This window comes from Ursus arctos, unplaced genomic scaffold (genome assembly GCF_023065955.2).
Source record: "Ursus arctos isolate Adak ecotype North America unplaced genomic scaffold, UrsArc2.0 scaffold_9, whole genome shotgun sequence".
Lineage (NCBI taxonomy): Eukaryota > Metazoa > Chordata > Mammalia > Carnivora > Ursidae > Ursus > Ursus arctos.
Window position 1 is genome coordinate 31,989,198 of NW_026623111.1, and position 16,013 is coordinate 32,005,210.

The 16,013-nt window shown below is 44.6% G+C and overlaps 1 protein-coding gene across 2 annotated transcripts in view; it reads left to right on the forward strand.

Annotated features, from left to right (window-relative positions):
* The window catches only part of RHOH (ras homolog family member H), a 45,777-nt gene extending 34,546 nt beyond the window's left edge, over positions 1-11,231 (forward strand). For both annotated transcript variants that reach the window (XM_057309559.1, XM_026508776.4), the window contains exons 2-3: positions 8,424-8,536; positions 9,046-11,231. In XM_057309559.1, the coding sequence (XP_057165542.1) occupies positions 9,247-9,822 (576 nt within the window). In that variant the 5' untranslated portion in view covers positions 8,424-8,536; positions 9,046-9,246 and the 3' untranslated portion in view covers positions 9,823-11,231. The remainder of the gene's footprint in view (positions 1-8,423; positions 8,537-9,045) is intronic.
* Positions 11,232-16,013: the final 4,782 nt, after the last annotated feature.

Here is a 16,013-nt window from a genome sequence, read left to right on the forward strand (position 1 = left end):
ATAAGAACATGTGTGTAACTAATTATTTCGCTCAGAGTTCATGGAAGAATAAGAACTATCCTTCTGCCATCACGTCTTCTCTTCCCTCTCGTTCTTATCCCTTGTGATGTGGCCACAGCCCCTCCCTTGGCTCTCTGGAAATGTCTCTGGCTCATCAGCAGGCACCCCAATCTGAAATACCAAGCTCTGCCTGGTCTCCTTCAGTGTTTCCTGTTTGCCAGTGGCTTCCTCCCAGGCCCCCAGCCTCAGGCCTCAGAATCTTCTCACTGAAGGCCTGGGTGTTAGTTCTACCTCAGGGATGTTGCTGGGGTCCCTCTCCTCCTTTCTAGCCCTGTAGTGTGCACTCTAGACAAAGCCCTCCTTGTTCTTACCTCTGTATTACTCCAGGAGCCCCCAGACTTGCCCCTCTGCTCTTCCCTCTTGGATCGCTCCACACATACCACAGGAATGAGCTTTGTGGAACCCTGCTTTGTCTGCCATTCTGGCCTCTGTCTGTCAGCCCAGCTGAGCTGCTTGCCGGCCTCGTGACACGTGCCCCACGTTTCTTTCTTTCACTGGTCATGTTTCTCTTTCACTTTCGTCTTTGTGCTTCTCAACTCTATTGTTTGAAGGGTCACGTTCTAATGTCCTGGTGTCTACAAAGCCTTTCTTGATTCCTGCCCATGGCAAGCAGCACTTTTTTCCTTTGTTAGCACTTGGCTTATTCCTGCTTTGGACACGGTGGAGGTTTGTGGCTTGCATTGCCTTTAGATTCTAAGTGTCCTGAGGGCAGGGACTGGGTCTCATTTAACCTGGAATGTGCTCCATTGTATGGCACGATGCCTGACACATAGTAGGTGCTCAAAACGTCCAGTGAATAGGGACTATCTGAGTTAAAAGAGAACGGATTGGTTGGAGTATATGTGCCAAAGGCCCGGGGATTTGAGTTGGCTGTGGAGCTCATACTATATGCTGTCGATGCTGACAGGCCAGAAGCAGTTTTGGATTATATGAAAACAAATATCGGCTCATTTCCCACAATTCCCTCTGCTTCTCTCTCCCCACCTAGCAACCCTCGAAACAGCCTCCCGGAACCACTTTCCACTTCCCAAACCAAACCCGTATTTCATGCTGCTGGGCCTTTGCACATGCTTCCCTCCCTCCTCCCCCTGCCATTTCTTCTTCTTTGTTTGTCACAATCTTATTCATCCTACACATCCGATGTCCCCTTTTGAATGTAGGGTTTCCTGATCACCAGAGAATTAATGGCTCCCTCTTCTGGGGTTTAGAGGACTGGTTCATATCACCATGATCACACCAGTGGCTATTGGTGCCTGCCTATTTTATTCCTGGTGCTGTTTCCCACTCATGACACATACTAGTTTATAATAATCTTCCATCAACCCTTCTAGGTAAATAATAAAAGGAGATACTTCTGTAATAGTCACTCTGTGCCAGGTACCATTTTATGTGCCCCACATTCATTAACCCATTTAATTCCCTACCACAGCCTTTGTAAGGGAGGCATTGCCATTGTTGCTTATTTACAATTGAGGAAACTAAGGCTCAGAAGGGTTAAGTGCCTTTCATGAGATCACACAGCCTGTGGTTAGGAGAGGCAGGTGGCGGTATGACTCCTGACTCTGGATTCTTAATCATTAGGCTCTATTGCCTCTATTGATAAAGGAACTGAAGCTCAGAGATGTTAAGTAATCTGCCCCAGACCACACAGTAAGTGTCAGATGTTGGAGCCCAGCTCAAGCTTGCCTGAGCCCAGAGTCTGTGCTCTCTTTTTTTACTCTGAACCGCCTCTCTTCGTAGCAGGGGTCGTCAAACTTTTTCTGTAAAGGGCTGAATAGTAAATATTTTAGGTTTTGTGAGTTTATCACCTCTGTTGCAACTTTGCATTATAGCAAGAAAGCAGCCATAGCCAATGCTAAATGAAAGAGCATGACCGTGTTCCGATAAAATGTTATTATTAATGGACACTGAAATTCGATTGTCATATAATTTTCACATGACATGAAATAATCTTTTAATTTTTTTCAATCATTAGGAAATGTAAAAACCATGCTTAATTCATGGACCATACAAAAACAGGTTGCGGGTGTGGCCCGCGGTGAGCCGGAGTTTGACAACCTTGTTTCATAGCAACATCACATCATAGAATGGTTAGATATGCATGAATCTGCCTCTTCGCTCTCTCTTTCCTTGAACAATTCAGCTTAGGGCCCTGAACATGCATGCCCAACTGAGAAAATGTGAGTCCTTTGGTAAATGAAATTCACGTTCTTTAGAAAGAAGTTCAGAGAGCATGTGACCGTCTTTGAGCATGCCCCGTGTGGACTGCACCCCCAGCTCCAAGTGGTTTTTCCAAACACGCCTTCCATTGCTCTGGGAAAAGCTGTGGTAGCTGCATTTTCCCAGCCGCCTTAGTTCTGAGATGAGGTTCTGGTGTTCCTTAATGGTGCTCTGGGCGGCTGGCTGGCCGGCCTTGTTCCTTACTTGGATCAAGCTGGGAACTTGAGACCGTGGTTACGATCTGATTATTGCGCTCCTGGGAGTGGCAGGGACCAGTCTGAGCAGGGTGGCTGGAACAGAGGAGAGGAAGGGTGTGCTCCCTGCTTGGCCTGTGGGTCAGAGGAAGAGGGCTCTTGCTCAGAGGCTTCGAGGCTCAGGACACTGAGATAGTGGGAAGTCTCAGTGCGTGGTGGTGCTCCATTCTAACTCAGGTATGACGGGATGAAATAGGGTTTACAATTAGGATTGTAAATATTGCTTAGAACCTTGATTTTGGAAATCTTATATTGAAAGTTGCAAACCAGCATCTTGCAAGCAAAGTTTCAGAACAAAATTCATTTGAAACAGGGTAATCTTTGTATACAAATAAACTGGGGGTAATTGGGTGAGGGGCATGAAGGAGGGCACTTGATGTAATGAGCACTGGGTGTTACATGCAACTGATGAGTCACTAAATTCTACCTCTGAAATAATAGTACAGTGTGTGTTAAATAAATGGAATTTAAATTAAAAAATTTTTAAAAAGAAAATAAACTGAGGGGTGCCTGGCTGGTTCAGTCAGTAAAGCATGCGATTCTTGATCTTGGGGTTGTGAGTTCGAGCCCCACGTTGGGTGTAGAGAACACTTAAAATAAAATCTTTTAAAAAATGATATTTCCTTCTTTGATTTTGATGGGGAATTTAATCATTGTTTGTAACAATTAGAAACAGGCTAAGGGGAATTACTAAAGTAGGGCTGAGAATTAGTGAAATGAACTCTTGTAAGATGAAACTCAAGATAGGATACTACTTGAAAAGATGGCGGCCTCGAAGGCGGTAACCTTATTTAAAGCGTCTTGAAACTGGGTTTGCATAGGAAGCATAGTTGTATTTGAGATGCTTGGCTGAGGGCTGGAGGGAATTACAGGCTGAGGGGGACATGTGGGGCTGCTGCTTCTCTGGAGTCAGACTCCAGTTAGGGCTCACGTTGCCTCTGCCATTTGCTTGCTGTGTGACTGCGGGCAAGGTTCTCAACGCCCTTGGAGTCTCTACAGATGTGAAATAGTAATTTCTACTCAGACAGCAACTATCTTGTTTACGAGTATGCTCCCAGGACATGTTATGGTGCCGGCCACACAGGAAGCCCTAAACAAATGTTTTTTTAAAATGAATAAAACAACTAATGAATAATACAAAGTACTTGGTACAGTCCCTGAAAGATGCTGAATAGTGTAAATAAAAGTCACAAAACAACCATTGACCCAACCGTGCCACATTTGGGACTATATCCCCTAAGAAATCATCCCACATAAAGGTAACATATATATGTGTATATGCATGGATATGTTTTACATGTAAAATAGCACGGTTGTTAATGATGGTGAAATACTGGGGAACTAACTCAAAGACTCGGCGAACCATGGAGAATGGCTGGACACTTACAATTGTTGAAGCGATGGGAAGCTATTTAGCTAAAACCTGGCAAGTGTGTAGACTGTTGAAAATCAACATTTAAAAAAAATCAGAGAAAACGTTTAGAAGATCTATATAAGTGTTTATTTACTAGAGAAGGAAACTGAGTAAGAGTTTGGAGTGATAACATTTAGAGATAATTACACTTTTTTTCTGTGAAGTTGCTTAAGGGTTTTTGAGCTGACCCTCCTCCCACCGCCCCCCCCCCCGATGAAGGAAAAGAAAGGAAATGAAGCCCCCAACCCTGTTGCCAGATAGGGAGCTTTCGCGGTGGTGTCCCTGCTAGGCTGTGGACAGGTCGCTAATGGAAGGTCCTGGCGGGAGATGGGTCGCTGAAGAGCGTGACGCTTTCTTAATCAACTGTGTTAGATCCATGGCTGAATCCAGCTCCTTAATGAATGAATTGGCTGCTGCTAGTGCAGGTCCTTTGCCCAAAGCCCTTCTGAGGAGGATGACTGTTTGATGTATCCTCTGTACTCGGGAGGCCACCCTTGGTTCATATTTTTTGAAAAAGATAGCTGAGGATTCCATCAGCATTTTGAAATAAGCCACCTCAATCAAAGGCCGGATAACCTAGAACTTGCAATAATAATTAGTTAGTAATGGTCATAATTGCACCTTAGTTTTATATGGTGCCCTATTGTTCTGAAGGGGCTGTCTGTCTCACAGAATGAACGAGAGAGTATTTCTAAACGTACAGCTGTGGATGAGTACAAGTACAAGTTGTTGCTGGGTTGTTATAACTTCCACCTGATCCTTATCCGCTTCCTGCAAGGAAGGCAAAGCAGGTCTTATTTCAGGTTTACAGAGGAGGAATTAGCACAAGAGGGCCAACGACTTTATCAGGGTGGGGTGATGGCTACGTGACGGGTCTGTGGGGACAGATTATGACAACACAGAGGGGACGCCTAATGTAGCAGCAGCCCAGGTCATCAGAGAATATTTTCAAGAAGGGGTGGATGTTGGGGGGTGAGTGAAAGGAAAGGTCTTTGCAGGCAAATAGAGAAGCACAGAGTATGTCCGAAGAAAGACCAGTTGGGCAGAACGGGTCTGTTAGTTGGGATGGGAATGGAGGCCAGAGTGAATCCTGGATTTCCTACTGGCCAGCCCTCAGCTTTCCAGGAGATGAAGCGGATTAGGGCGCCTCGTCCCTACGCCCTCCCTCTCGTCTGCCTTTGTCCTGCTGCTGAGGTGCGCAGAGGCTCCCTCCTTACACCCTTGCCTTTGGGAGAGGAAGCCTCGTTCCCACCTTCCCTCTGTGTGCGACCCATCCAGGCCCCTTGAAGGTGTACTTCCTGTGAAAACGGTGGAAAAGGGAGAAAGGGAGACAGAACTCAAGTTACTGAGAACTGAGAAATTCTGAGATTGAAGGTGCATTGATTCCAGTGTGACTGAATCCTCACAGGGTCACTTAGTGGCCTCCGTCGTGATGCCATTTGAATTCACTCTCAGTAACTCTTCTGCAGGGAGAGACATAGAATGGGGGCCCCCTAGCCGGTTAGCCACTTTGCAGTACCATGGAAAAACCGCATCTGTTTTTCACCAACAGGGCTTTTTAGAGAGAATTTCTCATTTTAGGAGAAACTCCACTGAAAGCAAGCCCATCCAGCTTCCAGACTGCTGATGGGACCCACAATGGGTTTTGTGGGTACATGTGACACGCCAACTGGAGATGATCTGTCATGTCTATATAGGGTAGTGCTCTAACCTGGACCGGAGGCCCTCCCCTTCCCCTCTCCCAGCTCCATATTTAGCTATCTGTGAAGGCTACGTGTGTCATCGAAGTGTATCATCTTCTTTACTGCTACAGAACAATACAGAGGTTTACGTTCTTGTACCCACTGAGGCAGGTAACGAAGCTTTCTCCTTTGGCCTCAGTTTTAACAGAACCACAGAGAAAGCTAATCTTGTCCAACCACTTTGCAATTTGGGAAACTGAGGCCCTGAGAGCTGATTTGATGTGCCTCTTAGTGCTAGAGCTGGCTGGGAATGAAGGTCACTGACTTTTGGAAGCTTGGTAATTGGCAAGGCTCAAATAGGAATTTCTTTGTATGTTCACACCATATTTTTGTTTTCATGTTACAAGAAATCCCCCCTTTTTTGCTCATCACGGCTTGGTGTGAGATACACAGAGCAGTCTTTGACAGAGAAGACTCTCTAGGGCTACTTCTAATTCCCCACTTATAATCCATCATTGTTTAGCATTGTATTTAGTGATTATTATCTAACAATGATACTAATAATAAGGATGACTTACTGTACGTTTGCTAGGTGTTAACTATTTACATACAGTATGTTTACATTATGCACGATGCTAGGGATTTTATACATCTGAGCGTACTTACTAGTCTCAGAACCCCGATGATGTGGATTTACAGATTGCAGATGCACGATTTACAGAGGAGGAAACGGAGACGTAGGGAGGTTAAGAAACTCTGCTGAGGTTGCTGCACCGTGGTTGGCTGAGAGCCAGGATTCAATTCCAGATCCACACAACTTTAAAGTTGGTGTTCTTGCCTTGTTCTTGCCTCATCGACTTCTCGTTGCAGGTCCCTACTCTGGAAGTTTGGCTTTTGCTCAGTCAATCTATTAGCAAGATTTTATTTAATAACCGAAAGCCTGACATCTGCACATTTTTTCCTAGTTCCAGTCCTGTTCCAGGGGCATCAAAATAAAACTCAAAAATGTCTTAAAAGGTCTTGGCTCTGGACCAAGTAATGAGGCGGTCACAAACGCATATATTTAAGTCATCTGTAGGTCTAAAGAGCTAAAGTCTGAGACCTGACAGAGCCCCCCAAGAAGACCTTGCTCAAAGGTCTGGTGACAAAGAGGTAGGTGTCCTGGATGATGGTGTGTGAAAGTGACCCATTGTGAGTCTTAAGACAGAGTCGAGCCAATCATTTGACATCCCAGCTCCTGTGCCCTGGACATTCAATAATTGGCATTTTATTTTTTTGTTAGAGAGAGAGAGAACGCTCACACGAGCATGAGAGTGGTGGGGGGAGGAGCAGAGGGAGAGAGAGCATCTTAGGCAGGCTCCCTGCTAAGCAGGGAGCCTCACATGGGGCTTGATCCCAGGACCCTGAGATCATGACCTGAGCTGAAATCAAGAGACTGATGCTTAACTGACTGAACCACCCAGGCGCCTCAATATTTAGCATTTTAAATAAATAGTAGTGGAAATACATAACAGGATGCTTCCATATAGGTCCCGTGCACCAGGTTCTGTGCTAAGACAGACTCTCTACACGCTGAATACTTATAATAATCGTACTTTTCTTATTCTCATTTTTATGAAGGAACCAGGGCTCCAAGAGGTTAAGTAACTCAGCCAAGGTCACCCAGCTCACATGTCATTAAAAAATGAATACGTGAAAATCATGTGAATTATGCATTTGATTGCAAAGGCTATTATGTCAAATTAAACAAACAGAGACTATGGGTTGATAAGGATAAACAGTTCTTGGAAGCGAATGGCAGGATTTAGAGGAGTGATTTTTTTAAAAAATAATGTTTTGAGGGGTGCCTAGGTGGCTCAGTCAGTTAAGAGGCCAGCTCTTGGTTTCAGCTCAGGTCATGATCTCAGGGTCCTGGGATCGAGCCCCACATGGGGCTCCATGCTCAGTGGGGAGTCTGCTTGAGGATTCTCTCTCTCCTTCTCCCTCTGCTGCTACCTGCCCCCTCTAAAATAAACAAACAAATAAATCTTTAAAAAATTATGTTTTGAGGCAGACCTATACATTGCTTTACATGTGATAAGTCAGGAATATCTCCAGTGAGGAAGGTTATAAGCCCAGACTGTATTAATAACCTTGACTCTGAATTTTGGTCTGAAAGATCTTTCCTTTGTCTGATGCTGGGCTGGTCTGCCATGATGTCCTTCCGCAGACGGGACACCGTCTCCAGGGCTGATCTCATCGTCTGGAGCTCTCACACCTGCAGTGAATGAGAATTTATTTGACCCTTTCACGAAATTCAGCTGCTGTCATATTTATGCAGCTCAGTTTAAGTGATGCTCCCTGCATAGGGTTGCTTCTAAGCAAGTTATTTTGTATCACCAGGGCCCAGCAGAGTTGCTGATACATACGTAGCTGTTTCGAAACATAGGGGAGAAAGAGCTAATTTACTCCTCACAACATCTCTGAGAAGCCGATCCTCAGTTTATTGCATTCTTGCAGATGTGTACAGAGGTTTGGAGATGAAGTCACGTGCTCAAAGCCAGGTCATTGGGTCGGTGATGGAGCTGGATTTCAGATGCAGAAAATGCCAAGGGCGGTGCTGTTTCTATTACATCTGTAGCTGGTTTTTGGCAAAACCTCAAAAGAGAAAAACCACAGAAAATTTTTAGAGTTCTGGTGATTTCTTTTCTCTGACCTCAGCACGAATTCCCAGATAAGCGAGGACTGGCCGATTAATCAATACATGAAGGGACGTGCTTATACTGTCACTCATTATGCTTCTCTTTCTCGCAGTTCCCAAAGTGGCCGGGATCCATTAGAAACTGAAGCTGCTGTCTGTGGCCTTCCCCACTTCGTGGAGCAGAAGCCAACAGAGAGCTGTTGGAAAGCGAGCATTCACACATCAGGTAGCTATTGAGGTCTTTTTCATGTTGATATCAGAGCAGTTGCTAGTGTTTTTATCACTAGGCTGATTTAGAGATAAAACCAGCTTCTGCTTCTTGCCTGGGTGGAGTTGTGGGTGTCTGTGCTGGGGTATGTGCACCGCTTTTCTCACCAAAGGGGAGAGTGATTGGACAGTGGGTTGGACGGCTACACCGAGGTGAGCCCCGTGTTTAATCAGCGTGCCAATGAGGAAGCTCCCCGTCTTTAAAAAGGGAAAGAGGCACCTTGGTGGCTCAGTTGGCTGAGCATCGGACTCTTGATTTAGGCTCAGGTCATGATCTCAGGGTCATGGGATCGAACTCCACATCAGGCTCTGCGCTGAGCGTGGTTCCTGCTTGGGATTCTCTCTCCTCCTCTGCTCCTCCCCCTTCACTTGCACAAGCTCTTCCTTCAAAAAAAAAAAAAAAAAAAAAAAAAAAAGGAAAAAGAAAGACTCAATCCCTCCCCCCCCCCCCTTTTCTTTCTGTTGCAGTTGAAGACTGGCCTTTGGAACTTTTCAATGTAGATCGCGCGTCTCCCTTGGATGGACGGGGAGAATTGCTGTCGGGGGTGCTGAGAACACAACCCCCTCCGGGTTTCATTCCCTGAGTTGAATGGCCTTTGCTTCAGCAGCCCACTGAGGGCCCTTTCCCTTGGGATTCTGAACTTGCAACTAGGACTCCAGGCTGGGAAGATGCTGAGTTCCATCAAGTGTGTGTTGGTGGGAGATTCTGCTGTGGGGAAAACCTCTCTGCTGGTGCGCTTCACTTCAGAGACCTTTCCTGAAGCTTACAAGCCCACAGTGTATGAAAACACAGGTGTGGACGTCTTCATGGATGGCATCCAGATCAGCCTGGGCCTCTGGGACACAGCGGGTAACGATGCCTTCCGAAGTATCCGCCCCCTGTCCTACCAGCAGGCAGATGTGGTGCTGATGTGCTATTCCGTGGCCAACCATAACTCTTTCTTGAGCCTGAAGAACAAGTGGATTGCCGAAATCAGGAGCAACTTGCCCTGCACCCCCGTGCTGGTGGTGGCCACCCAGACGGACCAGCGGGAGGTGGGGCCCCACAGGGCCTCCTGCATCAATGCCATAGATGGGAAAAAACTGGCCCAGGAAGTGAGAGCCAAGGGCTATCTGGAGTGCTCGGCCCTCAGCAACCGGGGGGTTCAGCAGGTGTTCGAGTGTGCTGTCCGGACTGCCGTCAACCAAGCCAGGAGACGCAACAGAAGGAGGTTCTTCTCCATTAATGAGTGCAAGATTTTCTAGCCTCCCAGAGACTCCACCCATCCTCGTTTACTCCCCCCAAAGACTCACGGGGCCAGGGAGAGCAGGCAAGCCCGCAAGGACTGAGGCTCTTTCTAGGTACGTCCGTCACAGCACTTCCCTTAGGAAGTGCTTACCGTTGTTGATGAGACTTGGCCACGGGCTGTTTTTATGAAATACACTCTACAAATGAACTTCTTGCCCAGTCCGATTAGAAGGTTCTATAATGAAGATTTCCATCTTCGATTAAAAAACAAAGTAGTCTCCATCATTTTGGACAAAGAAGTGAGTTTTTTCAAGAATTCCATATTTAAAGACATATTGTATTTAAATGATAACACAATGTATAGCTCTTATATGTAATGAGTTTTTACATTTGGAAAGTTCTACAGGGTCCCACACACAAACTGCTGTATGAATGACATAACCCTCTGGGGGCTCTGCCAAAGGCTTGTAGTGTTTTCCCCTGTAGTAGTGATTTTTATGGAGACCACTTGCCTGCTAGATATTACTAGGTGATCAAATTTTAAAATGACCATAGCCAGATCTTTGCAATTACTTTTCCATCCGCCTGTTATTCAGAGTTGTACATAAAATACGGTTCAATAACATAAGATTCTTTAATGCTGCCTAATTAAAAATTAAAATTTTAAACAGCTGTCACTAGATTTCTCTATAGTTATATTTTTTTAAAAAAGCATTTCTTGTTTATGATACTACCTTTTACCCAAAGAAGTCCAATTGTGCAGTAAGCATTCCTCCCTCATTCACCAAGATAGACTGAAGGGAAGCCTACCAGGTAGGGAATCAGACTGTGCCAGTGGAGCAGAAGTGAGGAAGTCTTACCTTCATTTCAGGAACCGGTGCATTTTGCTTGCTTCTTCCAACACCATGCTTCCTAGCTGGTTGTATGTCTTCTGGAGAAGAGCAGGCTCCAATTTCCGTACAATGGGAATTTAGCAGATTTGCTATTTGAGGGCTGAACTGAGCTGGCAGGGCAACAGAAGTTATTAATGTTAGGATTCAATCCAGATCACTGGGAAGGCGTCTACATATATAGTGTGCATGTGTGTAAGGGGGAAAAAGGTGGGAACTTATCATTTTTACTATTTCATGAATATGAAACACCTGAGTGAAAAAAAAGAATTCACAGATTCCAAGCACAGGGACCCGGCAAACTGTAGAGCAACTGTTCAGATAATAAAAAGTTATCGGGAGAAAGACTGAATACAGAAGGACACATCTCGCCCTCCTCCAACCCCGTTCTATTGAATAGCTTAAAACAACGATATCGCTCAGCTGTTAAAGTTGAGAATAGAGGACTATGTAACCAGAGGGGGAAATTGTGAAGGTGGGCACCCAGGTATTGCATTTGCTCACCTAATCGAATAAAACTTAGAACTACTCTGAACCACATTTGTTGAAGTATGTCATTGTTTTTGCACAACACAGCCAATCGCATACACATGGTAAGAGAGTGGGCATGAATGACTAACTTATGTTAAACATAAGCAACCCGATTTTTTAGTTTCCTTATGTGCTCAGTCCTTTACAGCTATAATCAGTGTCAAGATCAGATTTGCACTCATCTCCAGACTCCTTTCTCCTCCTTCCTACATCCAGGAAACGGCTCGGGACCTGGATCTTAGTCTCTGGGGGCCAAGGTTCCCTTAGTTTCCTGGGGCTGACGTCTCTGCCTTCACCTAGACATCTCCAGCCCTCCAGTCCTGTGGCTTGTCCTCACCTCTGTGTCACCCGTGTGCCTGGCTTGAGAGTGGCTACTTCCAGCTCTCTTCCCTGCACATCCGGAGAGTGGGAGGGCTTGAAAGCCAACCAAGCAGGGGAGGCGAGGACAGCTCATCTCTCTGATTTCCCTGTCGATCCCGACCCTCTCCTCCCACATAAGGAACAGTCTTAAAGCCCTCAGGTAGGTTCTCCTTCAGGGGCCAGTCTTTAGGGTGGAGGGGTATGTAACATGTTGGCAGGAATGAATTTCTGCTTACTAAAATTGGCTGTCCCCAGGCTTTTCATTCTTTCTTGCTGAAGCGAGATGGGAGAGGTGGATTGTCTGAACATGGGAGGGCTCGGGTACCTGATCCTAAGTGAGGGAAGTAATTCCCTGGTGGAAGGGAAGGAAGAAGGGCAAGCCGGAGAGGGCACAAACGGCTTTGCCTTCACCAGGGCAGGAACCAAACTTAAAGGCTCCCCCTGGGTATTCTCGCACGTGAGAACAGGAATCCATGTAGAAGTCCTCCCCAAAGACCTGGCAGAAATTGAGGCCAACTGGTGTCTGTCTCCCTTGCTAGACCCTGAGTTCTCGAAGGCAGAGGCACCTCCCATGCATCTTAGTGTCCCCAGGGCCCGGCGCAGGGAAGGAACTGTAGCTAAACAAAGTTGTGTCACACTGACTTGGAAAGAAAGACAGGATTTGGGCTGCTATGCTGCGAGGTGGCTATGAGAGGGAAGCAGACCCTTGCCAGCCTAGTGGGGGAGGAAGTGAAAAGAAGTCATTTTGTTGGAGTCCATGCAGTGTACGTTCCACATGAGTGTATGTATGTTTTGCCTGCCTAGATTTGGGCATATGTTTCTTGCACTTCAAAACTCACTGTACCATGTTGTAGACTATTATATGCTGACCCTTAACTATTCCAAGTAGCAACGTTAAATATGCTCGTTTACATTATAGAATCAATTTGAGTGCTTAAGTAATTCATCCTATTCGGTTTTACTTTATACTGACTATCTAAATAGGGCAGCAGAGGGGCGCATGGATGGCTTCATTGGTCGAGCATCCGACTTTGATTTCAGCTCAGGTCATGATCTGGAGGTAATGAGATCAAGTCCTGGATTGGGCTCCGCCCGCTGAGCTTGGAACCTGAAGATTCTCTCTGCCCTTCTCCCCCAACTCATGCTCTCTCAATAAATAAATAAATAAATAAATAAATAAATAAATAAATAAGGCAGCAGAATCGAGTATGATGAAACAGTAAGGGCAGTAATGGGCTGAACAGTAAGAAAGCCAAAGGCATCCTAATGGTTCAAGTCCATTGAGCACTTCCCATGTGCCAGGCTCTATACTAAGCACCTGAGCATGCGTTATCATATCATATGGTGTATAGGTGGCCACACTAATAGGTACCATCTTACACGAGGAAACTGAGGCTCGGCATGTTGATGTGACACGTCTAAGGCCAGGGAGCAGATGAGTGACAGCACCAGGAGTCTTGGGCAGGTCTGTATGACTACGAAACTCTGCTCAAAACCGCTGCACCCCACTTCCTCCCAGAGCAGCCCGATCGTGTGTATGGCCCTGCCACATCCGATCTCATGAAGCCTTGCAGACCCCACCCCCACCAGTCAGGTGGCTTGTATTTTAAACATCATTTTAAATAAAATATTCCAATCTGATCTTAGTCCTCCCTTTTTATCTTCCTTCCTGGTAATGCAAACAAGATCCTTCTTATTAAGAGAGCACCATCGTTTGCAAACAGCCCCTGCTCTAACCCTTGGCTTTTAGGTATAATTTCATGGGTTGATTGTATGTAGCATGGTGGAGATGAAATACATTATGATATGATGCTATAAAAGCTTGGAAAATATTCTCTTTTTCTTATCTCATTTTTCTATCCCTCAGGTGTCACATATTTCCTTTGAATGAGGGGGTAACAGGGGAGAGAAGAACCTGGTTCTTTCCTTTTAGGGATTTGGTAGCAAGGAAGGGCATTGACCCAGCATGAGATCTGCAGGGCCATGATCGGCAGGGGATGGGGCATCTGTGAGTGTTCATCCCCAACGCCGAGAAGGCTGTCCTATGAATTGAGTTGGATCATAATGGCTCAAGGGTAGGGCCTTACTTTTACTCGGGTTGTATCTCTTCTGCTAAAGCAAAACATAATCACTGGCCAAGATCTTGAGCAGTTTTTCACCAGAAAAAATAACATGAACCCTAGAATTTACTTGTGATATAAGTTCATACAGAGTACTTGATTCAACCTAAAGTTCACATTAACTTTTTTGGTTGAGTCTAAAATATAACCTGACATGGAACTTAATACTTAATGGTAGATAAAGAGCCATCGGGAAGGAGTAAGGGGCTAGACAATTGTGGTTTATTGTGGAGTCAGAAAGTCTCGGTCCTGTGTCTTTCAGCCTCAGTCTCCCTGTCTTAAACAAGGTACTTATTCCTGGGTGACTCTAAGAATTAGTACAATAATGATTGTGGAAGTGCTTTATGTTTATAAACTATTGTTCAAATGGTGGTGGCATTATGTTTTTGGTGGATTCCTCTGCAGAGAGGAAAAGTATGTTGATCAATCTGAATAAGCAAAAGAATAGTTTTGGGGTAACGATGTTCAAGAATTGTGTGTCTTTTAATGACATATTTACATTTACGAAGCTCTGCTCTTGTCCATAATATATAAAGAAACTACTATGAATCAATAAGAAAAAAATAGCCTAATCTAAAATGGACATGTGTCAGAAGAGAAAATATGCATGGGTTGACCAATAAACAATAGAAAAGGCGCTCAAGTTCATGAGTAGTCAGGGAAATGAAAACAAAATCCACATTGAGATATCATTTTCATCACCACTATAATGGCAAATAATTAAAAAGTATCACTATCAAGCCTTGGCAAGGATATGAAACAATTAGAAATCTTATACGATGTTCTTGGGGGTATCAATTAGTATAACATTTGGCAACACTTAGTAGTGCTGCATAGCTTATATCCTTGATCCAGAAATTCCATGCCCTAGAAATACACTTGCATAGATTTCCTGGGAAGCATGTATGAGAATGTTCTTAGCATCATTCTAGGTAATAACAGGGAAACTGCTTCTCCCTCTTCCTCTGCCCCTCCCCCCCACTCATGTTCTCTCTCTCTCAAAAATAAATAAATAAAATCTTTAAAAAAATAAATGTTGGTATATCACACACAGAATACTAAGCAACAATAAAAATGAATGAACTGTAGCTGTATATAGCAATATTGGTGAATTGTAGACAGTGTTGAAAAAAACTCCAAGTAGCAAAATAATATATATAATAAGATTCCATTTAATGAAATTCAAATGCAAGCAAAACTTAACAATATAATATTTAAAGTAGAGACACTTTTACAAGCAAAACTTAACAATATCATATTTAAAGTAGAAATACTTTTAAAGCATGGGAACAATTAGCACAGCATAATAAGTGGTTACTTTTTGGGGCAGGGAAGGGAATACACCTGAGCAGGTTCACCCGGAGATGTCACAGGCATTGGTAATGTCTCATTTCTTAGGTTTGAGAAGTGGGTACAGGAGTGATCATTTAATTTTTCTGTTAGTCTTCAAAATTATTCTTATGTGTTATACGCTCTTTTATGTGCGTGATATTATTCATCATTTAAAAAGTTTTCTAGAAGTTCGGATTCTACAGTCAAATTTGGACTTGAATTCCAAGACTGGATTTCAAATTTGGATTTGAATTCCAGGCCTGCCACTCACCAGCTTTGCAGCCTTGTTCAAGTTAACTAACCTGCCTGTGCATCAGTTTCCTCATCTGTAAAGTGGAGACAATATCATAGGGCAGGGAGGAGGAAAGGAATTCATACAGGTAAAGGCTGAGTAACTACTCAGTAATGGCAGCCGTATCATTTAACTCTCGCATTACCTACCCCAGAGCCGGGCGGACCCTCCCGTTTTGTGAATGAAGACACTAAGATCTTGGGACAGTTCCATACTTGCCCAGAGCTCCAGCAAACCTAGACTACCTCACTCTTCCTACCGCCCTTTCGGGTACCCTTTTCTCTAAGCTTCATGAGTAGAGACATTTTCTTTCACTTGTTCACTTCTCATAAATCTGCTTTTCAATCCAGGTTTCCTGTACTTTATAATTTGTAGTATTGTTTCTTAACACAAAGCAGGTGCCTCTCGTGTCTTACAGAAGGGATCAACAGAAGCTCTGTTCCCTAAGTGGAAACAGACCTCTGACTATTTATTCATTCAGCATTGACTAAACTCCTTAGCCTCTCTATGGGGGGGAATCAGAGAAAGTGGAGACCCCGTCACTATAAGAGATCTCCAGCACTGCATTTCCCATGTTGTTTCATAATTATGTGTTCTTTCCCCCATTGGATCGTGACCTTCTTAGGATCACACTGCAAATAGGTAAAGTTTCTGCTTTTGTGGAGTTTAGAATCTAGTTGGGC